The 25,523-nt window shown below is 35.0% G+C and overlaps 1 protein-coding gene across 1 annotated transcript; it reads right to left on the reverse strand.

Moving 5' to 3' along the window:
* Positions 1–20,772: 20,772 nt before the first annotated feature.
* On the reverse strand, positions 20,773–23,357 carry gpx9 (glutathione peroxidase 9). The gene is made up of 5 exons (XM_067369545.1): positions 23,273–23,357; positions 22,937–23,067; positions 21,815–21,945; positions 21,473–21,619; positions 20,773–20,793 (listed from the first exon to the last, which is right to left on the reverse strand). Exons 1-4 carry the CDS (start codon positions 23,355–23,357, stop codon positions 21,544–21,546), a joined length of 423 nt encoding a protein of 140 aa, XP_067225646.1. The 3' UTR covers positions 20,773–20,793; positions 21,473–21,543.
* Between the last annotated feature and the right edge of the window lie 2,166 nt (positions 23,358–25,523).

Below are 25,523 nucleotides of genomic sequence, written 5' to 3' on the forward strand. Positions count from 1 at the left end.
TTTACAGATAAAAATGAACTATAAAATTAAACTCATGACGAAGGCGGTGTTGGCGATTGACCTATATCTGTGTCTGAAGAGATCATGGATCTTATGCATGAGGGAAACCAGTGCTGCAGGCCTTCTAAAACACACACACCAATGAAGAAAAGACTTGGAGAAAAGAGAGGATTTAGAAACGATTAAGTGACCAGTAGCGGCACCACACGGAATAATGAAAATAATGACTTTCTCAAACAGGTTTCCCAAAGGCAGCCCCTCCTCCTTTCATCATTGGTCAGATAAACAGATAGCCCCACCCCAAATTAACTTGATTGGTTGAGCCAAACAACTTAAATCCACTTGATTTTTATACAGTACAAACTGTATATTATATCATCTAACCCTAAATCTACCCATCACAGATAACTCTGCATTTTTACATTTTCAAAAAACATCATTCTGTATGATTTAATAAGCTGTTTTCCTCATGGGGACCAAAAAATGTAGTCCCCATAATGTAGGGTATACCTGAACCACACACACACACACTCTCTCTGGCTCTTACAGTAGATGGCTGGGATTTAATTTGTAAAAACACCTTCCTCTGAAACTCCACAGCGGGAAGTAATTAGCGAGTTTTCTTTAGCGAGCCGCTAATGCTGGAGGATCTCTGTGGGGCCTCCCTTTCAAAACCAACAAAAAAATCCCTTTCAGAGGATTTAGCCATTTATGTAACTCTCCAATTATCAAAGTTTTCTGACCAGGCTGTGTTTATATGACTCATAAAGATCTGGCGCAGAGAAAAGAATAACACCAGCCTCCCCACATGACACACACACACACACACACGCCACTGCTTTATGCACCACTGCGCTGCTTTTGTTGTAGTAGAAAAAGTTGAAAATGTTAGGAAAGGACATTCTAACAAAGCTTTAAAAACAGAAGCAATTCTTCAAAAAGGTCTGAATTATATAGTAAGTAAGTATATAAGTATATATATATATATATATATATATTTATTATGACTGAATGTTTTATTTATTTACTTTTCAAAGCTTGACAGCCCTTGGTCACAGTCTGTTTTCATTTTGCTAAATTTCTAATTTTCTGTGTATGTGTTTGTGTATGTGTGTGCAACACTGATCCACCTATGACTTTCCAATGCCAGACATTCAGCAACTCCCCACAGAGACACGAGCTACAAAGCCCTGAGTGTGTGTGTATCTCTACCTGTTTCTGGGTGGTCTAAGATCTCAACTTCTTTTGTGTAGACTTTCGAGTCTATAAAGCTCAATGTGAAGGGTTCTCCATTACCTGCGAGGAGCTCTTATCTCCCTCCATCTCTCTATCTCTTCCTATTTCTTTCTCTCTCTGTTAATATTCATAAAAGATGTAGTCTTTAAAGATAGGATGACCAGACGCTCTATTTCAGCTCTATTTTTAGTGTCCTTACTTATTATGAAAAAAACAAAAACAGTATTTCTTCTTTCCTAAACTGTCTCTACTATGTGATCATTTAAAAGCTAGTAGCAGCAGTCTTTTGTCAAGCTAGAATAGCGTAATCAACGGTAGCCAATCTTGTCATAGTATATTTGAGAACAAAATTACCATCCAATCATAATTCGTTATGGTTAACCAAAGTCCCTTTAAGACAAGTAATTTCACTCGGCGGCCATCTTTGAAACGCCTCTCTGGGTATCATGCAATCTCTTTGAATTGGGAAACATCAAATTCTCCAAAACTGTTCACCAACCTTACGATTAAATTTCATATTTGAAACCACCAATGAAATCTAACAACAACCGGCTCATAAATTTAGTTTCTAAACGCTCGAATCATGATTAAAAAAAATAAAAAAATAAAAAAATTTCAGGCTGGCTCAAGCTAATGCGTATATGCAGACCTAAATGCGCGTCTCTTAGGAGGCGCGCGTCTGACTGTTTCTATAGAAACCGGTGATTCTAACGGCTGCTGAAGTGACGCGATGACTTTACCAGTCAGCGATTGGCTCTTATTTAGAAGGCGGGACATATTCCGCCATATTGCGCGTTACACTTTCTCCCATTCAAAACAATAGGAGTGACACGTCTTGTGTTTTTCTATGATAGTCTTTGGGTTAACTTGCCGTTAGTGAAGGCGGGTAAATTAGAGAGCGCGGAGGAGATCAAGTTAGACTTCAAGATGTCAAAGAAGTGTGTGTAGCCTACCTTTTATTACATTCTATGGTGTGTACATTTAATGAGGATCTACAAAAAAAGAGTTTATCAAGTTTTTATTGTGAAAAACTAAAACTGAGATACAGACACAAAATGGCCGTTATGTGTGTCTCACGTAAATACAATCGGTTATGTGACATCAGTCTAAAATACCAGTTTGTGTCATTAAAGGGTTAGTTCACCCTAAAATGAAATTCAGTCATTAATTACTCACCCTCATGTTGTTCCACACCCCTACGACCTTCATTCATCATCGTGGTTGAGCTCATATCAAACATAAATGCACGTGATTTCAGTAAACGAGGCTTCATAAGTGTTTTGAAATTTCAATGGTTCACCACTGGGGGGCGTGACTTTGATAGTTTGATTCACTCTCCAAACCACTGATTCGAAACAAAAGACTCATAAAGCTTCGAAGCTTCATGAAGCAGTGTTTTGATATCGCACGTCACTAGATATTTTTTAATAATGTCGTTTTTTGTTTTGTGTTGTTTTTTGGTGCACCAAAAGTATTCACTTCATAACATGTTGAACCACTGTAGTCACATGAACTGTTTTAAATATGTCTTTAGTAGCTTTCAGGGCATTGAAAGAGTTAATTATCTTGCTGGCAATGCAGGCCTCACTGAACCATTGGATTTTATAAAAAATATCTTAATTTGTGTTCTGAAGATGAATGAAGGTGTTACGGGTGTGGAAGAACATGAGGGTGATTAAATAATGGCAGAAATTTCATTTTCCCTTTAATGTTACTCAAACAACAAGAGATGTTAAATTTATGTAAACATGCTAAATAAACCTACAAAACATAGTTTGTTTAATTCGTAACTTTTATCGTATTTGTCATAGGCCTATTGTTTGTATTTTGCTTCTTTGTTATTTTTTATATAACAAAAATAAAATAACTATATGATATATATCGTTATAATGAAATAAAATTTCACACATCATCAAATATTGGGGTGGGGCAATGCCATCTCACGACCAAATCGTAGGCTGTGTATTTTACGCGGTGGCTAATTTGTACGAATTCATACAATTTTTCTAAACTCCAGTGACAGGTAGGTTTAGGGGTAGGGTTAGAGGTAGGCCATTCCTACGAATTCATGTGAATTTGGCAACTCATAAAATATGTACAATTTAGCAAAAAAAGTACAAAATAGCCACCTTGTAAAATACGTACGAATTGCCGTGAGATTGGGTTGGGTAGGGGGGTTCCTGTCCATCCCATCCCATATTCCACCATGAGAAATCTGGTCACCATAAGTCCTTAAAGAACATATGTATCATAATTCGACATGTATTCTAAAAAATATTTTTATTTTAATGCTTAATGAGCGACAATCAAATTGCAATATGTTCATTAGATAATAGTACAAATTTTTAAGGACATTGTTGGCTGTGTGATGAATTGCTTATATTCCTCTATGAAAGTCATTTTGGATAAAAACATCTGTTATGCAAATACATTTAAAACAGGATCTGTAACAATAAATGTGGTTGAATGAAACCTAAGCAGGGGACATGTGAAATGTCATTGCTTGTGTTTTGTTGGGTGGTTTTCATATCTGCACTCATCCTGAGGAAAGCATGTCCTCAACTGGCCACTGAAGGTACTGCATGCTCCTCATACTCATTTCAGTGTGGCTCTTGTTTTATATGGGATAAACGTGCACACAAAACAGTTAAAAGCAATAAAGGAAGTTTGAAGTGTCTCAGATCACTGGGACGTTTTACAGAGGAACCCAAAGGCCTCAGCTGGAGCCGAATCGAGCCATATGGCAGCGTCCCCCGACAGATCAAATCAGCTGGTGTCGCTCTGTGTGAGCGTGTGTGTTGAGAGTGTGTTGTGCAGTCGGACCCTCCTCCCCTTTTTATATAAAGGATGAATGGAGCCTCTTTTCTGAAGGGCCACTTCCTGAGAACCGTTTAGTGTTTTTAATGAGTGCTGAGTGACATAAACAGGGTTAAATCTCCTCACAGAAGGACCTCTGGCTTACTCCTCTGACTCTGTTTGTGAGTAAACCTGTTTGCTCGACTCCTCTCAGCTTGTAGACTTTGTCGTTGGGATTTTCAGCAGGAAGTTTCATTCCTAATCCGCTGGAGTAAGTGGATTCGCTTTGTTTGTTCAAGACAACAAAATATTTAAAGCTTGAGTCACAAAACCCATTCATGACTAAACCTAATTGCCAACAGGAGCAAAAGACCACAGCGAGAGATAAATGTGTGCTTTTAAAAAGGCTCATATCTGGGATTCCTCACACAGCAGGAGTCAATGAATGATGTCGGGCCCCGTCTTCTGTTTTAACCAACACAACGATCATCCGGTGAGGTCCCTGTCAACCTCGTTTAAGAGCTAGGTAGATCTTTTTTCAGACAAAATAAGGCAGAAATTATGAGGGACTTACTTTTACTTAAACATGCACCTGTGCAGCATATAGTGAAAAAGATTTTTAATTAAGTTATTCACAAATTAAACTAAGCATGTTGATCATGAATTGAACAAATCAGTGGCTTATTTACTTGCATATTTACTGTATTTACTTGCATATACAATTATAACTATTATTATAGTTAAATATGTAAAAAGAATGGATAAATAAATACATTTATCCACTAACCATTCAGAAACGTCTAAAAGTTGTAACTTCTTCCTGAGTCTCTCCATCAGTGTCGACTCCGGTTTGAACAATGTAAGTCTGAACACCGTTACTGACAATCCTCATTTTGGCTGCGTGAGATTCTCCAGCTTTGTTGTTCTTGATCTGTTAAAGCTCCGCCCTCTTCTGGAAAGGGGGCGGGAGCAGCAGCTCATTTGCATTTAAAGGGACACACACAAAAATGGCGTGTTTTTGCTCACACCCAAATGGGGCAAATTTGACAAGCTATAATAAATGATATGTGGGGGATTTTGAGCTGAAACTTCACAGACACTTTCTGGAGACACCAGAGACTTGTGAAAGATGCATCATAGGTCCCCTTTAAGCAAAATTAGTTAATTTGTTACAACATTTCATCATCTTTGTTAACGTTATACAGATAGAACTGTTGCTATAGTTCATATCAACAAATTCAAGTAAATAATAATAACAAATACAACTTTTGATTTAAATAGTTTTTAGTAAATGTTGACATAACATTAACTAAGACCGTGTTGTATACTGACTGTATACTTGTAGATGTATTCATGTTATTTAGCAACTTCATGTAAAGCGTCCTTGGGTTCTTGAAAGGCGCTAAATAAAACATATTATTATTATTATTAAAAATAATATATGCTTTAGAAGTATTTTCCATTTTTAGTTAATAACTAATGTTAAAGTTGCAGTTTTTTTCCTCTTTGTCGCCATCTCTTGTTTGAAACCTGCAATTGCAGTCATATGCGGAACAGTTATCTACGTGCGTTGTGCTTCGGCACGGCTCGGCTCGTCAGCGCGGATGAATCTAATGCTTGCTGTCAGTCACCGCACCGGTGTGGATACTACTGAATCACATTCTACGTCTTGAAAGTATGACCAATATAAGAATTTTCACTGGAAAATATCATCTGAACAGGTAAGTGTCTGACACTTTTGTTCCAACCAACTGAGGGGAAAAGCATTAGGCCTACAATAAATAACACTGCCAATAGTGATTAAATCTAACAATCGCTTAGCTCGGATCATGCCAAACCGTGCAAATTATTATTACTGTTATATTGTTCTCAAATTGTTAATGTTAACAACATCAGCATTGCGTGACTGTGTATAGTGTATATTAGTGTTATCTGTAGATTTCAATCTCTGTAGCCACTCCACAGTCCAAAGTCTTTTGCTTTTTGACTACAGGTGAATCTCCAGTTGTCACTGATTGCCATTTGGATCTTTCTGGATTACAATCCGCCATCAAGAAGATGAGTTTAATTATTTCAGCCTCTGTTTATAAAAAGGCTATAAATGATCCGCTACAGGCAGCATCCTCACGTGATCAAACTGACTAGCCTGGACGGGACTCCTTCCTTCTGTTTACGGACATGACGTAATGACGCACAGAGGAACTGCTGCATGCTCAAATTTCCCGCGGAAATCCACTATGTCGCTCTTATAGACCCCTTAAAAGTTTGTAAACATTGCAACGTTTCCTTGTGGGCGGGGCTTAGCTGGAGGCAGAAAGAGGCGCTGGACGCAATGTTGACAAGCGTAAGCTAGCATGTTTTAGGAGGGATTTATTAAACATGGATGAAGTAGGTTCAGAACTGTCCGAATATGTACTGTCACTGACTCTGCGGGACCGTGACAGCTATTTTTATAAATTAAATTAAGTTTTGGATATTTCCAAGACAACATATGAATTACTTTCGGGTGGTTCGGGGAATTTTTTCAAGGCTTATTGTCTAATGTAACCTAACGCTGGGCTAACTATGATTATAGCTAGCAATGTGCTATAATCTATCGCTGTATGTTTGTTTAACATTTAAGCTAGCTAGTGCGCTGAAGGTTGGCGACTTTTCACCTATAAAACAGAAACTTGCTGATTTGTACTGATAAAACCAACACACCATTACATATGCATTGATTATTTTACCTGGTATGAAGTGTGCACTGCAAACACAGCATTATTTATGATCGTCTCCGTCCAGTCTGTACGCCGTATTGCATTCAACAACAATTGTCTTCTTGATTTCTATGAAGGAATGTCTGCCGGGATCTGGTAAAACTTTAGTTTTGAACCAAAAGTGCTGTTCCTTCCCTTCTGGCTGCCAAAAACACAAGAAGACGACATTTTAAAGTCAAAACCTCAAACTTTTAGCGCGCCTGCTATTAGTTCTTCCTTATGTTTTTCCTCCAGCTAGAACGGTGACGTCACAGTGACGTAGGCAATTAAGGGCTCTAGTATAAAACATTATTAAAAGCTTGCCGTTGTGAATCGAGACAAGATAATTAAATAGTTTTGAACACTGGCTGGTTATGTACTTGCTCAAAAATTGATTTTTGGATCATTTTTAACCAAAAAAAAGTTGCGGACTGCAGCTTTAACCTTATTGTAAAGTGTTACCACAAATTGTTTAAACAAACTGATTCACTGGAATGAGTCTTTATCAGTTCTGCAGGCTAATGAAGCGTGTGCAGCTTCCCCCCCGAAACATGGACACAGTCATGTGACTTTCCACACGGACACCTCAGTCGACCTCAAAACTCACCTCTGAGAGAACTTAATAACTCACACATCGAGGGCGACACGTCAGCCTCAGCATTTAAGGTTAGTGGTTGGTTACATCCAAGATATACACTGAAAACAACAACTATATAACCATATTTATATGATTTTTATAAATTCATTTATGTCTATTTTTTTGCTGGACATGACCTGCTATCTGCATCATCACATAAAGACCTGCTATCTGCATCATCACATAAAGGTTAGCAATTATTGATATTATATATATATATATATATATATATATATATATATATATATATATATATATATATATATATATATATTCACTGATAAAAGTCTTTTATATCTTTTTTGCAGCATCTAGTCAAATGCTGAAGTTCTTCATAATCTTCTTGACTCAGTCATATAAATTAGTTTGTATTTATTTATATTTTTATTAGTTGTATTTCATTAAGAAAAATCTTATTTTATTTATATGTAAAATAAATGTTTTTGCTTTGCTGTTGAGATACATATTGTTTTGTCAGATAAGTACTGCATTATTTGTAATTAATTATTTATCTCTACATATACAATATGAATAATTTTGTACAAAGCAATACTGTCTCCTGTATTCTGTCTTGTCTATGGTCTGTGGAGAAGCATTGAAGTAATTGTAGTTTAGTTGTACTTTGTATATGGTACTTGTACATATGACAACAAACAACTTTGGCTTAAGAAAGAAAGTTTCACAGAACACAGATTTCTTCACCATGTTTTCCAACCAGATAAATTCAGAAATATAATTCCAGAAATAACATCATCAACTGAGAACCTACAAGTAAAATTCAGTGAACCTTAAATAACAAGAAATGTTCAGTATCACTGTATTGCTGTGAGAACACACACACACACTGCTGGAGACAGATGCTTTGGCAGTTGTTGACAGAATTCAGTCGTGTCTGTGTGATTACTGGACTATCACGCTGTACACGCATCACTGTGTATGAATTAATGAGAGAAACTGCCGCCACAGAGACTGTGTGTGTGTGTGTGTGCGAAACACTAAACGTCAGTCATATATGTGCACAACTCACTATATACATACTTATTTATATAAAACTATACAGCTCAGATTATTGCATTGACATTTTGTGTGTATTTGCTTTAGACGAGATGAAGTGGGCCAGATTTAGTATGTAGGTGTGTTGGTTAAACTGCTGGCCCTAATTAAACCAGCATTAATCTGTCATTAACCCAAAGATCAGAATCATTAGCTAGTGTGTGCTGGCCCTTAATAGTCACACATGCACACAAACACACATGCAAAACATTGGTTGCTTTATATATTAGCAAGCTAAAGTCCTATTGTTGTTAGTAACAGACGTATTCCTTATAGTGTGACAATATTCCTATGTGTTTAAGGAACTGGATTTTTCGTTTTCCTTGACAATAACGTACAAGACAAAACTTTAAGATATGTTTCAAATCAATTTTACTGGAGTAAAATGTGTGACAACTAGCCAAAGTCTCTTATATCCCTTGATTTTAGAAAGAAAGAAAAACATGTTTACATATAAAAGAGAGAAATCGCAGTGGCGCCTGCTGCTGAACTTTGACCTTTGCTTGTTGGAGGACACAAGTTCACATCAGAACAGAATGATCACTTGTGGTCGAATCTCCTGGGTTGAGCCTTTTGGGTCATTTTTGGGGGTTATTTTTCTAGTGTTTGGGTAGTTTTTGTGTTACCCAGATCCTGGGTCAGATATAACCCAGGGGTTGAGTTATTTATCCCGAGTGCAGCTCCGTCAAATTGGTGCTTGTCTTCGGTAAAATACAGGTTTGTGTATGTTTTATTTTGTCAAAAAATTTGTTATGGTTCTGTATGTCATTTAATTTAACATACAGCGCGATATGAGACACCTAAACGTAGTGAAAACGCCTGATGCATTGCATAAAATTTTATGATTTTATTAAAAAAGATACAGAATATAAATACTTAGGATGTTAAAATATGTTCTCAGATTATTTATGGACAGGTTATGGAGTCGGTCACAGCATTTTCAGGCTACAAGTGAAACGCAGAGTCATCTCCGGTACGAGATCCAGCGCCGTTACGGTGGAAACACGACAACAGAGACTGGTCCATTACACTTGAATTACTTCTAAATGTTTCATTTTTACTTCTAATATTTGTTAAATGAGCTTAAATGTATGCAGTATGATTGAAAATAAAGGAATTATAATGCAAACTAGAGGTTGTGGAGCATTTAAAAAACGTTTAGAGGATTTAAGTTAATCCGTAAACATTAATTAATGTATGAAGCAAAAAAAGAAATAAAGCCAGTATTATAGTAAAAATGAATCAATCCATTATGCTGGGTAAAATCCAACATGTTCTGTCCTATATTTACCCAGCCATTGGGTTGAAAACTAGGAGAAATGACTGAGATCTGTTTCATTTGAGGGTGTTTGCATTCTCATATTCACTTGTCTTTACTTCTCATTCATTGATTTATTTATCATTCAGTGATTCAGTTACAGTTCATTTTCCCTATAGTGAATGTGATGTTTTCCAGAGGGTGTGATATGGAATCACATGTGAATGCTGTCATTGATTCCCACTATGAAAACAGGCCTGTTTTAAGTGTGTCTGATGCCTCGGGGCTCTTGTTCACACACTTCTAAATGTCAAAATGTTTTGTGTTGCTGAACTGTTCTCAAGTGCCATTTACTCAGCAGCCATGAGAGAAAGAGAGACAGCTGTCATGTGAACAACACTAATCCACTTCACAGAAACACTGAAAAAAAAAAAAAAAACTTTGATGAATTTACAGAACTTTAGAACAGTTTATTAAGACCTCTATCTATCTATCTAAGCATTGTTATTTCTATTTTGCTGTTATATTAATTTTCTTAGTCTGATTTGATCATTAGGACCCTGGTTGAAAATAATTAACTAGCCTGCCTTAGAGAAAATAATTTAATCAAAAAGATTAATTAGTTCACAAACAGTTTCACTCATAAATAAGTGTGCATTCTCATTACTGCTCGTTGCATATTTCGGTCAAGTTACTCTGATTGCAGTAATATTTAATTAAATTATAAAGTCTTGTAGGATTTAGGTCAGATGTGTTTTTGTAAAATAAGATATTGATTTTGATTAAACTAACATAGCAAGAACACAAAGGGCTGAAATGCAATCTGAATTCTGATTACAAATCAAATGTTTGCATCAAATAAAGAGAAAACTCATAAAGGTATGCATGTGACTATAGTGGTATAATTTTGCAAATGTCACAATGTACTTTGTCATTAAAGATTAAACAAACACTACTGTAATAAATGAATCTCACAAAACGTGTACATGCCACATTTCACCCTGAATTCAAAAGAAAGAAAGAAAGAAAAAAATATATTTTGTTTTAAGGAAATTAAACATTTTTTATTGCATTGTTACATTATTTTCATGACTATTAAGCATTTTTACCCTCAATTCTCATTAACATAATGCAAAAAAAAGAAAAAAAAGAAATCACATTACTGTGATAGAAAAATGTAATAAATTACAATATAATAAAGAAGATATAATGTTGAAATATATAAATGTATATATTATAGCAGCATTTGTTGCACTTTGCAAGCAAATAATTTATATATATATATATATATATATATATATATATATATATATATATATATATATATATATATATATATATATATATATATATATATATATATGGTTAAAAACAACCCAAGTTGGGTTAAAAATAAATAAAACAAGTTTTATTTAACTCAACTATTGTTTAAAAATGACTATATGGCTATCTTAAAATGAGCCCAAAATCCAAAAAAGGTTGGAAATTAAAAATCAGACACATAGTTACTAGAGGCAACAATACTAATCAAAAGGTGGATATTTATTAATAAGCAATTTAATAAATGTTTATTGTTTAATCATTATTCATTAAGCATATTAATAAATGTTCATTTCCTACATATTTTGGGTTCATTTTAATCAAGCAATACAGTCATTTTTACACAATAGTTGAGTTGAATAAAACTACCCAGCAGGTTGGGCAAACATTTAACCCAATCGCTGGGTTTGTCCATTTTCAACCCAATTTGGTTTGTTTTTAAACCAGCATTTTTTAGTGTGTTGTTTAGGAAAGTGTGTTTTAACGCCTGTGAAAGTCTGTAAACTGACCTGCAATGAACACATCATTAGACACATCAGACAGAGAAACCAATGTCATTTTAGTTAGACAGCACAGGCTGGAGGCTTTGTGTTCCAGTGTCAAATACTCGCTCAAAACCCCTTTATACGAGAAAGACAAAGAGACACAGAACAAGGTCACATGAGGAAAAGCTGTCTGGTGTGAGGTCTGCAGATTAAACAAATCAACGATTTAATGAGTAGCACACTTGCTTGAGTTCCTCTTCATCTTCAGAGCCACAAAGCGCAGGATCTCGTCCAAAAAGAGAAAAGGAAAACACATTTTGGGGCGAAAACTAAACATTTAAAAACCCCATGTGATTATTCATGCATACTGTAGAATCCTAGATTATTTCTTGCTTGGTTAATCCATATCCGGTGGCCTCGTACACAAAGGCGGACTAATGTTGTCATTAGTTCTGCTTCTCTGGTGGTCAAAAGCTGAATCGGAGAGCTGGCCGCTCCTCCCCCCGGACCACAGAGGGTTTGAGCGAGTGCTGTCTGAAGATAAAAACACATCATATAAGCTGCCCGTCGACTGAAGACGGTTAGAGGCAGTTAATTAGAAATATGAAAATGGACCAAGCACCTGTGACATTGATCAGTGTGACGTGAGATTCACTCTGACCAGAAATGTTCAACACAACTTGAAGCAAAGCTGTTTGAAGAACTCTTTGACATTTTAGATCTATCCGTTTATGGTTATGTGTTTATGGTAAACCAGACGGGTCTTTCTCATTTCAGACGCCAATGTTGTATGCAGAGAGATTTGAACTGACAGAAGACAAATGACCACATTGACATGAGAGTAAGAGAGATGGTAAAGGAAGGTACTCTGGACCCCATAATTATATTAAATATTTTATTTAATTATTTTAACAAAAACCAATGTGGATGAATTAGATTTTCATTTAAATGTTTGAGTTCATATTGAGATCTCAGACTTTAGAAGCAGAATTTTGGCCAATCTGAGAAAAGTTTGAGACATTGAAAATAAATGGAACGGTTTATTGAACAAAAACAATTTTTTTCAAAGTGTGCAGTTTGTGTTTTATGCTTTGCATCACTGATGCATTATACTTGAGGTAAAAAAAACGGCTTAATTTTATTCAGAGATATGCAATTTGGTGCAGATGCTGATATTAATACAGCCAAAAAATAAAAGAATTGTTGGTTTAACTTAAAAAAAAAAGCATGGTTGCCTTAAAATTTTGAGTTGAATTAAGTTAAGAATTTGAGTTAATACAATGAAAGCGATTGATTTTATCAACAGAAACTAAAAATATTATGCTATCTGAACCACATGAATTATCTAAGTAGTTTTGTCAAAAGAAACAATGTGATGATTCATGAAAATATTTTTTTACAGTGTACAACAGTGCTTCCAATGAAATTAGCCTTAGCAGGATGAAGTTTAAAATAATATCTAAAACCACGGCGGCAGAAATGACAGTTCATTTTCTAAAAGAAACACCCATATATGTGATTATTCCATGTCATATGTAATGGATTAATTTTGGGATTTTTTTCGAGTTTCACTCAAGTGTATGACTGTTGGGAAGAGAAGCACGGAGCGATTCCTGTCAGACGAGAAGAAACATCTGGCGTGCATGTGGGCCGTCAGCTCTCGACTGAGTGTGTTTCATAATATAATAATTATTTATTTGGTGCAAATTAATCTGTGTGTGTGCAGACTGTAATTTGTTTGGATTCATTTACTGTTAAGCATTGCTTACATACTGTAGTGATGATAATGCTTTTATAATTTATGTGAGGCTTAAACTTTCACAGAATCAGCTGGATTTACTCTTATTGGGAGTGAAAAGGGATTTCTGAAATGCATAAGGAATTGTACACATGGAGGAAAAGTCACAATCTCTTTAATATCTCAACAGTTTCTTCTAGATGGTAAAGTTTCCTCTAAAGTTTCAGAAGAAAACCCTATATTTGATATGCAAATTTCTAAGGCCTCTAAATGATCAACATGATTAAAACTTTGCTGAAAAATCTGTTATGCCTTCTGTCGTTTGATTGATAGTTAAGACTTTTTAACTTTACTGATTTTTATAAAGTAAACATAAGAATAACTTTGGTATTGCTAGTAATATTTCAAGATGAACACTTACTGGTCTGAAGCAACTTCAGTTTACTTGATTATCCATACATCATAGAGTTTCAAATATGATCATCAGGTTTGTTTGTTCATCTCTCAATCATCATTGTATTGCATTGCATTATATGTTTTAAAAAGAATATAATATTATTTTCACTTTTTGCATAATTTGGCAAAATAACAGCTTGAGTGGGAATCGTATGCAATAAATATTCTGTTCACAAGTGATATTTATCTTGATTTCTCTCTTCTTTTTTTTTTGTCCACACATCTGATCTGATTTTTTTTATTATTTATTTATTTATTTATTATTTTACTGTTTGGTGTTGTTGAAATTATGCCATAACTTATAGACAGATTTGACTTATGTATAAATACAAACAAACAAACAAATAAATAAATAAATATATACATTTTTTTTTTTTTTTTTACTCAAATATTGACTGAATAATGCTCTTGTTGAGATGAAATGCAATAATTAATATTTTTATTATAGATTTTCATAGTTTGAGATTAAAATCGTAGTACAAAGATTTGAGTCTAGGACAAAAACTATATTAAAAGGCATTTTAATGCATTTCCAAGACATTTACAATGTGACCTTCATGTAATATTGCATAGGAAAGGTCCAAATATGTTAGTTTTCATAAATATCAACCCAAAAGTGCCCTTAGTTGAAGAAACACTCATATATGAGCAAGAAATTAATGAATACTGTCATTTTTTTGATAATAAAAAGTAAGATGAGCCAAATCAGTGTTATTTTAGTATCATCGAAATACATATTATTTTTAATATTCTGAATTAGACTTTATATTTGATGGTTTATATTTTCTGTTTTCATTTTAAATTCAGTTAAAGTAATTTTGTGTGTTTTTGTCTTTTTTTTTTTTTTTTTGTAATTTGTATAAATGTCTATATAGTTTTTATTAATTTTTAATTTAGTAGCCTACATCAAGTTAAAGGTGCCATCGAATGTTTTTTTTTACAAGATGTAATATAAGACTTGTGTCCTCTGAATGTGTCTGTGAAGTTACAGCTCAAAATACCCCATAATTTTTTTTAACTGCCTATTTTGGGGCATCATTAAATATGAGCCAATTCAGGCTGCGGCCCCTTTAAATGCTGACACTCCCTGCCCACGGAGCTCACGCTTGCCTTAAACAGTGCATAAACAAAGTTTACACAGCTAATATAACCCTCAAATGGATCTTTACAAAGTGTTCGCCATGTATGCGGCATGCATGCGTCTGATTATGTGAGTATTGTATACTGTTATATTGTTTACATTGATTCTGAATGAATTTGAGGCTGTGCTCCGTGGCTAACGGCTAATGCTACACTCTTGGAGAGATTTATAAAGAATGAAGTTGTGTTTATGAATTATACAGACTGCAAGTGTTTAAAAATGAAAATAGCGACGGCTCTTGTCTCTGTGAATACAGTAAGAAACGATGGTAACTTCAACCACATTTAACAGTACATTAGCAACATTTAGAAAGACAATTTACAAATATCACTAAAAATATCATGATATCATGGATCATGTCAGTTATTATTGCTCCATCTGCCATTTTTCGCTGTTGTTCTTGCTTGCTTACCTAGTCTGATGATTCAGCTGTGCACAGATCCAGACGTTAATACTGGCTGCCCTTGTCTATTGCCTTTCATAATGTTGGGAACATGGGCTGGCATATGCAAATATTGGAGGTGTACACCCTGACAGTCGGTTACGTAACAGCCGGTGTTATGTTGAAATTCGCCTGTTCTTCTGAGGTCTTTTAAACAAATGAGATTTATATAAGAAGGAGGAAACAATGGAGTTTGAGACTCACTGTATGTCATTTCCATGTACTGAACTCTTGTTATTCAACTATGCCGAGGTAAATTCAATTTTTCATTCGAGGGCACCTTTAAACTAATTGAAAATGGGTAAGAAAATAAAATATTGAAAATAAATTATTTTATTTCAGGTAACGGAAATGGTTTTAGTTTTAGTTTCATTTATAATAACAGCCCTGTTCCAAATATCTTCTTTAGGGGTCGACTGCATTACGCTTCCAGCCGTGATTGATCCGTGATTTGCACAAGTGCCATGTTATTGACAGGAAGACAGACTGCGACTGTGTGTCCACGCCAGGGCAGATGCAGCCGTGCACTCCATCACCCTGGAGAAATTGCTTGCTGGGATATAACAATAACAGCATGTTATTTTTATCCTCAGTGTAGATCAATGGTAATGTAGAGAGGACTGCGGATGATGGATGAACTTCACTGGGTTTTTAGCTCTTGCAGAGATTCAGTTTTACAGGGCCCTTCGGTTTCTGCATGCACAGATATGCTCAACTGCTGTGAGGCTTTTATAATATGTGAAATGCATTACATGCACATCTATAAATGAGTCTTCAAAGGCAAACTTTCATAGCATTGCAAAACAGCATTTGCACAATGAAGGTCTGAATGTCATCATATCAAAGCATTTATGTTATGTGCTTAATACTCAAATGTTAAATCTTTTTCTGTGATAATATACACACAGTAGTGGCCAAAAGTGATGTCCGGAGGGGATATTTATTTTTAATGACCCTAAAAGTCCAATTAAACCATCAAATTAAAAATGATGGAAGAACAAAACACTAAACTTGCGGTATTTATCTGATTAAATAATTGGCAAAAAAGGGGAAAACTACAGCTACAGGTTTTATTTTACTATGCAAAAAGTTTTTTGCATGTGTTCATAATTTCTTTGTATGACAGCCTGGCCAAAAATTATGTCCACACAATTTGGCATGTTTATTGCATCATCACAAATAAAGCAATTGACTCCAAGCACAACTACGCAAAATCTTTAACAAATTTGCAATAATATTTCAATAAACAGTAAATATGTCAATTTTCCAACGTCGTACATCACTATTGAGCAGCACTGGATTCATAAATCACATCTCAGGCACAAGGATACATCATTCGCTCTGTGTTAGATACGGTTATAACTCTTCGTAGGTTGTGTTGAGGTTATGAAACGGATGATACAGTGAGGTGCAGGGCTGATGTCAGAACATGAGGAGATAAATCTGTCTCACAACGCTTTGAGATCAATCTAACCTGCTATTGTGGTCACTACAGCTGCTCTGATGGCTTGATAAAAGTCTTCTTGGCATGTTTTATTTACTACTTGAGATGATAAACAAAGTAGACCTATAGAAAACCATTAAATAGCAATTTGCAATGCCAATTTAGTAAGAAATTATGGTTATTTTAAAGTCAGCCTACATTATGTAACTTTTGATGCTCTAGCAGTTAAAAAAACAAACTAAATGCATCTTGCGGAAGGACATTGTTTTGGTTGTGCTTCGGCTCTGCTTGACTGCGGAACGCGGATGAATATGACTATTCACAATGAACTCAGAGAGCTACATATGGCGATTCATCTGTTCAATAAAATACCTTACTCACCTGTTGAGTAATAAAAACTTAATCTCCGCCACACTTTTAGCCTACAACATTTTAAATCCATCAGTTCTCGCAATCTCCGAAAAGCCAAGCTGTTCGAGCTATGTCGCTTTCTCTTTCTGCCAGCATATTATACGGCGTTTGTTAAAAACGGGTGATTCCCCAGATTGAAGGTGGAGATTTAGCTGCTTCATGTCAACTTTTCTCGCTCGTTGTAACAACTAACGTTAACCTATTCCGCTCCCATACCAAACAAGTCAAAGTAGCCGGAGCAACTTTTTTTTTTTTCTGTTTACGGATATGACGAGACACTCACTGGCGAGTGACGTATACGTACTCAGTTTTTTTTTTTTTTTTCCCCAATACATTTAAACTTCAAACCATACAAAACAAAAAGACATACCACATAACAAACGACTATCTCACATTACACCTTCTTACAATACGAAGGAAAAAATCTCCCAAACCAAAATGTATAAAGCACCAGTTATTTAAACAAAATAGTTATACTTTATCAGCCATAATGCATTTAAATTAATAAGTACATAAAACAATAACAACTTAACCAAGGAATTAAAAATTAAATAAACTTAAGAACAACACAAGTTCCCTAACATACGGGTTTGTATCAACTGATATTCTAATATAAGTGAGAAAAAGTATCAATTTTCTTTAAGGCTTTACAAAATAAAGAAAAGTAATTTTTTACTGCATTCACATTTGGAAGAGATTTTGTGAAACGACATTTGTGGATATAGAATAGTATATAGAATATATATAGAATAGTATTATATTATTTATCAAATATTCCACTTTTTTATCCTTCATTAAAAGTCCATATTTGATCCCATTCCAGGAAAAAAAATCTATTTGAATAGACTTAGAAATCAGCCAATTATGTATTTCCTTCCACAAATTATGTACAATCTCACACTCAAAAAAAAGATGTTCTGTTGATTCCGACAATGATTTACAAAAATAACAATTCTCTGTTTCAAATTTGAATATTTTTTGAATAAATTCTTGTGAAGGATAAATTTCCTTTTATCATTTTAACATACGTTTCCCGGGAAAACCATCCCGTCAGGTCTAAAATATAAACACGTGTAATAAGCTTACCATAGTGAATCAGGGTAAGACAAAAAGGAAAGTTTTGGAAGGACTAGTGATTTATTGACTCATTATTATTATTATTATTATTATTATTTTATTAATTTAAAAATAATATTTGCTCCATAGGCAGCATCTGACAAACAGCACATAAAATAATTTTTAATTCGTTCAGTTTGCCAAACAAGCCAAAACTTTGTTAATGGTATACACTTGGATGTCAAAGTAAGTTTAACACACTAGTGTGTATTAAAATACACACTACCACATAATTTTGTGTAACATGATAACATTTACAACTCAAATAGCACATATTTTGTTCAGAATAACGAATATAAGTACCTTGACATTTCAAATAAGTGCTTTTAATTACAAGCTGCACATTTATGCTTCTTCAAAATATCTTGCCCTTAGACTTCCATTAGGCTACATCAATTGTTTTTTGATCAAAATGATTGTTTTAAATGTATAAAAATGAAAACAATTAAGCTTTAACCTACTCAGATTGCTCATAAATTAGCATATGCATATCAATTTAAATTATGTGATATGCTCCAATTATTGTTTGCCATTATAATACTGTATTCTCTTCTCACTAAACGCACAGCAGTAGTTCAGCCCTAATGAAGCACTGACAGGTTTCAAAAGCCATAATTATAAAGGCAGAAATAATGACAGCATACAAGTTTAGGCCCAATACTCAGAGCTGTCTGACCTGCACGATGGCATATGAAGCAATTACAGCCTTTTCACTACAATTGAGATATTTCACCAAAGAGAACAATTACATTAAATGCAGTTCCACACATTTCCCAGCCAGAAACATGCAAATGCTCCTGTAGTGACAGCAGAAACATCTAAAACATGTGCTTTAGTGAGCAGGTCATTATAAGCTGCTCAAATCGACAGTCAGATGCAATTAAGAAAGCAGGAAATCGGGCGTCTGTCTCTGCGGAGAGCGGTAGGCCCGTGCAAAGGGCACAAAAGAGATTTCATGGTTGAAACGTATAGTATGAATTCTACAGTCTGTAATCAAACATATTTTACAGCTCATAATTAATATAATGGGGGTGTATTCTATAGACCTACTGCTACAAAAGTTAAAGGTTTACTTCTAGCTATTATGATAAATGTTATTAGATTTTCTGTTATGATTTGAAAAGCACAACTCTCAAAAAATTTTTATTTGCATTTGCTTAAATAATTTAACCTCTTTGTTAATCTCTTTAAATCAGTGCTGTTCTCTGACTGTATAATACTGACATCTAGTGGAGAATTAATGCCAAAACTGGAAAAACACAGAGTTGGATTTTATTAAAAACCTGAAAATGTTATCATGTATTCATCTAATTTAAAGATGATCCATTTATGCATCATTTACAAGATGTAATATAAGTCTCTGGTGTCCTCTGAATGTGTCTGTGAAGTTTCAGCTCAAAATCCCCCACAGATCATGTATTATAGCTTGCCAAATTTGCCCCTATTTGGGTGTGAGCAAAAATACGCAGTTTTTTAAATGCAAATGAGCTGCTGCTCCCGCCCCCTTAACAGAAAAGGGCGGAGCTTTAACAGCTCAACAACAACAAAGCTGGAGAATCTCATGCAGCCAAAATGAGGATTGTCAGTAACGGTGTTCAGCCTTACATTGTTCAAACCGGAGTCGACACTGATGGAGAGACTCAGGAAGAAGTTACAACTTTTAGACGTTTCTGAATGGTTAGTGGATAAATTGATGTAGTTGCTGTGGAGTTGATCAACTCATCCACTAGCATGTGTCGTCATGTTCATCTTTTGTGTTGAATTGACACTCGTTTGTGAAGCAGTCCGGCGTAAAATGACGGCATGACAACAACGCTCTACTACAACAACTCTTCCTCTTCTCTAAAGCAGCCCAACATGGCCCCGCCCCTTTGTTGTGTGTTCTTGGGGGCGGGGTTTATGTACATTTTGTGGTTTGTGATGTCATCAACCCAGGAAGAAGCTCGTTGTAGTCCCTACCAGCCATTTGTTGTAGTCCTTTGCATTAAACCTTGAGTGTTATAACTTTGCAGATGTTGTTTATGCTCAAACAGCAACATTACACACTAACTAAAGTTAAAAAAGTGAAATCATAATTAACCAACCCTTTAATGAGTCTGACTTTGGAGAGATGAATCTCATGGAACAGGATATGAATGAGTTTTTCTCTCTTTCAGCATCCAAATAAATCAATGGAACACCTGTAGAGTTCAAAACATCTTTAATGTTCTTGCAGTTGTCATGGTAACAGTGGCATCAGTGAGGCGTTCTGCGGGTCTCTGGTGTCAGCGGGCGGTTCTCGGGTCGGGAGGAGATCTGAGTGAATGCACTGAAGATCAGATCTACTCTTCCCCCATCAGATCCAGCTCAGCTGCCGGACGGCATTTCCTGAGGGATCGTCACTGTGCCGCCTCACTGAGGAAGAGATGCACAACCTGAACCCGTCCTGTAGAGCCATAACAGCAGGTGAACCAGAGTTTCTCACGCCAGTGTTCTGGAAGCTTCGGAATTTAGAATTTTGTGCAGAATTTTGATTCAAGTGTCTGTGAAGAGATGAATCTCATGAAACAATACAATTCCATCCCAGCTCATTTTTCACCCCAAAAAACAAAATATGTATAATTTAAAAAAGAAAATGAATATATACGTGGGATATATATATATATATATATATATATATATATATATATATATATATATATATATATATATATATATATATATAGTATATATAGTAGCCTATATATACTATATATACTATATATATATATATATATATATATATATATATACTATTATTTACACTGTAAAATAGATTTGTTGGTTTAACTTAAAAAGTTAAATTTTGAGTTAATACAATGAAGACAATTGGTTTAATCAACAGAAACTCAAAATATTGTTATACAAGTTATTATTATTATTAATAAATTGGCATAAATTAAAGACCATAACAAATAATACCACAATGTAAACCTTCTTTACAGTTTAAAATAATATAATTATTTTGTAATTACAATAATGAGAATTTGGGGGAAATATTCTTAATTCGTCATTAAACCAATGTCAGAATGAACAAAATAATAAAATAAAAATGATATATATCCTTATTTTTTCAATTGATTTTGAAGTGAAATATGTCTGAGACATTTCCACGAGATTCACTCATACAGACTTTAAAACATTACAATGACAGAATCAATAACTTCTGAGCACAGATCTCACATCTATGAATGGCTCCAGACAGACAGTTGCTGCTGAGCTGAATCATAATCAGAGAGCTGGTTATGAATGTGTTATGATGAATGTCTTCCCTGCAGAAGCGCAGCAATGTCCCGCTCCACATCTTCAAATGGACAGTGAAGATCATACCTGCAATAGACAATTCAGCAGACTCACATGATACTGTAATTGTTTGTTTATTGTATGGTTCTGTGGAATACTTGATTCTGATTGGTCATAGTGAACACTAAACTGTATAATAGGCCATGTAGTTTTGCTAACTTCATGTCTCGCTTAATCCACACTTTTATTTTGGGCGGTGAATTTGTGAGCATATCTTGGTACCGTTTGTAAGGAAGTCCATCTGCAGTGATGAGAAACTTTTCGAAGTTCCATCGGATGTCGTTCGCCTTAATGGGAGACCAATAGAGCTTCCTGATGTCTCCAATGACAGGGTTGACAAACGGCAGAGTTTCCTGGAAGAACAAAGTCATGGGGTGCGTCTCAATGAGCTCAGGGCACTGACCAGGGAGTTGGCCAAAAATCCCACAATGCACCACAAAGACCGTTGATGCTCACTATGCTCCCTTACCAGGAATGATGTCACATTTCTGAAGCGTGAAACATAAAATGCATGAGAAAAAAGGTTGAAATGTTTTAAATATAGACTAGATAAGTTATTTGTGATGCGGTAGCGAACTGTGACGCACATACGGGTTCTTTCCGCATGTTTTCAATGTGTTTTGTTCAAATCAAATACTGCAATTCTGCCTATACTAGTTCTGAATATGATATAATAGCAACATTATAGAAATAACCATATCAAACCATATATGGAAATATGTCTTTATATGGTCACCAATAGAGTCTGGATGTCATCTAGTGGAGAAGTTTGGTATTGCGCCCAAACAAACTCTTTTATCTAACCTAAAATTTGAAACATAACAGATTAACAGTTTTAATTTCCTTGTTTTAGAGTCGAACTTGTTTTGTAAAATATAAAATGTTGCTTTTCTGACTTTTTTTCCCCCCAGTTCACTTCTACAAGAATCTCCTTTAAAAAGAGACCAACTTAAGTCTGTGCTCCAAAGTATTCAAGGGCTTTAACAATTTATGTTCAAAATTTTCATTTTTTTTGACAGTTAAACTGAAACATTATCTGTTCCACTTTATGTTTACAGCAGAGTTCTACATTTATGCATTTGGCAGATGCTTTTATATGAAGCGAATTTCATTGCATTCAAGGTAAACATTACATCAGTTTATGCATTTACTGGGAATTGAACTCATTTATGTGAAAGTTTTGTTAGAAAAAACATTTAAAATGAGAAATTGTGGGGAAGAAATGGTGATGAAAATCATGTCCCTTATAAAATAAATAGACTTTATTTTGTTTATGCAAATTATAATTTCCAATATATGCTGCTCTACAGAGTTATATTTGATTGATTGAGCTAAACGCAGTACCTTCAGGAAGGCGTATAGAGGGTTCTCATCAGCGCCGTTCACCTCAATCCTGCTGAAGATGGGGAACTTTGGGAGAAATCCTCCTCCAGGTCTCACATACTGCAGAACATTCAGGGTTTCATGGTTCTCTTCTGTGGAAGAGTGGGTGGAATTATATTACTGTGGTCAGAAAAATACTACTGACCCCAAACTTTAAAATGGTGTTGAATTATCTTTTGAAGAATGTTCAAAACCAGCATACAGTTGTGACAACTTGCCCCAGTCTCCCTTTTAATTAATAAGCAAGCACACAACACTAGATTCTCCAGAACCAGTAAGTAAGTTGACAGGTCTCACCAGGTGTCTGTAGGCCGAACTGATTGCAGGGGAATCCAAGCACAGTGAAGTTCAGTCCTCCATACATGTTCATGAGTGCATTCATCCTGTGATACTGTACAGAGCATTCATTTCAGTTCTGATTATTCAAAAATCAATATTTATTTATTATTTTACAAACACAAATAAGTTAAACGTTTCTTAATTGACAGTTGCATCACATTAAAGGCACAATATGTAATTTTTGCCACTAGATGTCGCTTATTCAAAACAAAGGCGTAGCTTGATTTCACGGGATCTGTTGTCTTCACGTCTACATCCGGTGGAAAAGAATCCGACGGGACTTGGGCAGAAATAATATTCATGGATGAGCTAATGCATTAAAGATTTATTAACATTACTGTAGTATGAAGCAGAGAGAGAACGAGGCCGCTGGAGCTATTGCTAATGAGAGACGAGCGCGACACACGGCTCGAGAGCAGCGGAGCTTTTATTATGCCACAGACGAGCGCTTCTGCTTCTTCCGGTCATGAGTATGTGGGGTAAAGCAGCACTGTTTATCATATTAGATACATTTGAGTGTGTTGAAAGTTGTTATAATGCTGCTCTGCGTTCACTCTGCGGCTGCTACACTGTAAAAAATGACCGTGATTTTAACAGTAAAAAACTGTAAAAATGCTGCGGTGAAAAACTGTCAATTGGTTTACAGAAAGTTTCCGTACTATATACGGTTAATAACTGTAATAGATCTAACGGTACATTTAATGTAATTTTACGGTAAAATACCGTTAAATTCACAGTTTTTGGAAGGGAAATAATAATTAACAATTCCCTGCGTGACACTTCACATTTGATATATTTTCATTGAAATAACTCTGTTTCTTCTTAGTTTTTCTATTTTTTTTTTTCTAATCAGTTATGTACAATAGGGTTTTATGTTTCATCTAATGTTGGTAAATTAATGTTTATTGCATTTTTAAAATGTCATGCATGTTACCATGATGGTGTTTAGTGTGTGTGTGAATGACACTGTGTGCACCTTCTATATGTTAGTATTGTCCTCCTCAGCTTGTGGAAAAGTTGCTTGTGATGAACTTTAATTCATCATGTGACTCTCATCACCACTGTTTGGTGACTGTCAGTGTATTATAAAGGTACAAAACAGATATCAGTACTTCATTAGGTTGATAAATTAATATTATATCAGTTAATGAAATATGCTATTTTACCGTAAATTTAAAAGATTTTATTATTTTTTTTTACGTTGCTACTGTATTTTTTACGGTAAAGTTTTTTTTACCGTAAATTTTACTGGGATTTTTTTTTTTTTTTTTTTTTACAGTGTATGAGACACTTGTTGCACACTGCAGTGAGATAGATTGATATTAGGCATGGTAAGTATTCACGGTAAATCAAGAAAACATGACTAATATAACATGATTAGTTCTCTTTCGGTGAATGTATCCATGTGAATGTTGCTCTTTTTGGTTTCTACAAAATATCAAAATATCAAGGGTAATGGTAAGGGTTGCTTATTTCTCTGGATTTAAACATTCTTGGAAACATCTGGGATAAGCACACAAGTCAACAAAATATATAACATTGTTCTCGTGGTTTTTGGATATTTTAATCTAAAAATCTTACATATTGTGCCTTTAAATTTAAAACATTTGTTTTAAATGGTTAAAAAAAAATTCTATACATCTACTGTAACCTACAAATACAATGAATGATTTAATAAACTGTACTACTTAATGAAACAAAAACTTTAGGCAAAGTTACCTCTTCAATGGTGGACCCTCAGAAGGTTGCCACGTTCACAATGAGAAGAACTTTTCCTCTGAAGATGCTGAGTGGGACGGCCTTTCCCTCCAGGGTCTCCATAGTGAAGTCATAAACTGAATTTGCAGCCATATTTGCTGTAAATTCTATATTCTTCTACACTAGTGTATCAGAGTGACTTTACGCTCTATCCTGTGGCTCTCGGCTGCGTTTCATTCAGCGTTCTGTCTCTCTTGGCTCAGCAGAGGTTCTGCATGGATGACTCTATTGTTTTGAGCCGTTCATTTTTTGTCCCAGGTTTGCAAAGGTATGCTGACCCTGATGGTCATGTGAGTGTTCTCATTTCAATGGCCAGGTGCTTGTAATAGTGTATTTCACCAACAGAAGCCCTCCTGCTCACGGCTGATGAATCAGGTTGGGTTTTCTTTGTCTTCTATAATTATATATGACTGCCATATAAATAAAACATTAAAAATGCATGCATTTACTG

The sequence above is a fragment of the Chanodichthys erythropterus genome, chromosome 19, assembly GCF_024489055.1.
Source record: "Chanodichthys erythropterus isolate Z2021 chromosome 19, ASM2448905v1, whole genome shotgun sequence".
NCBI lineage: Eukaryota > Metazoa > Chordata > Actinopteri > Cypriniformes > Xenocyprididae > Chanodichthys > Chanodichthys erythropterus.

Excerpts from the sequence above, each read along its gene's own strand:
- gpx9 (XM_067369545.1), bottom strand. The coding sequence starts at position 23,357 with ATGAATGCACTCATGAACATGTATGGAGGACTGAACTTCACTGTGCTT. Across the intron at positions 21,946-22,936 it reads CTCTATACGCCTTCCTGAAG|GAAACTCTGCCGTTTGTCAA; the intron begins GTACTGCGTTTA and ends TTGTTCTTCCAG. Across the intron at positions 21,620-21,814 it reads GATGGACTTCCTTACAAACG|GTATGATCTTCACTGTCCAT; the intron begins GTACCAAGATAT and ends TGTCTATTGCAG.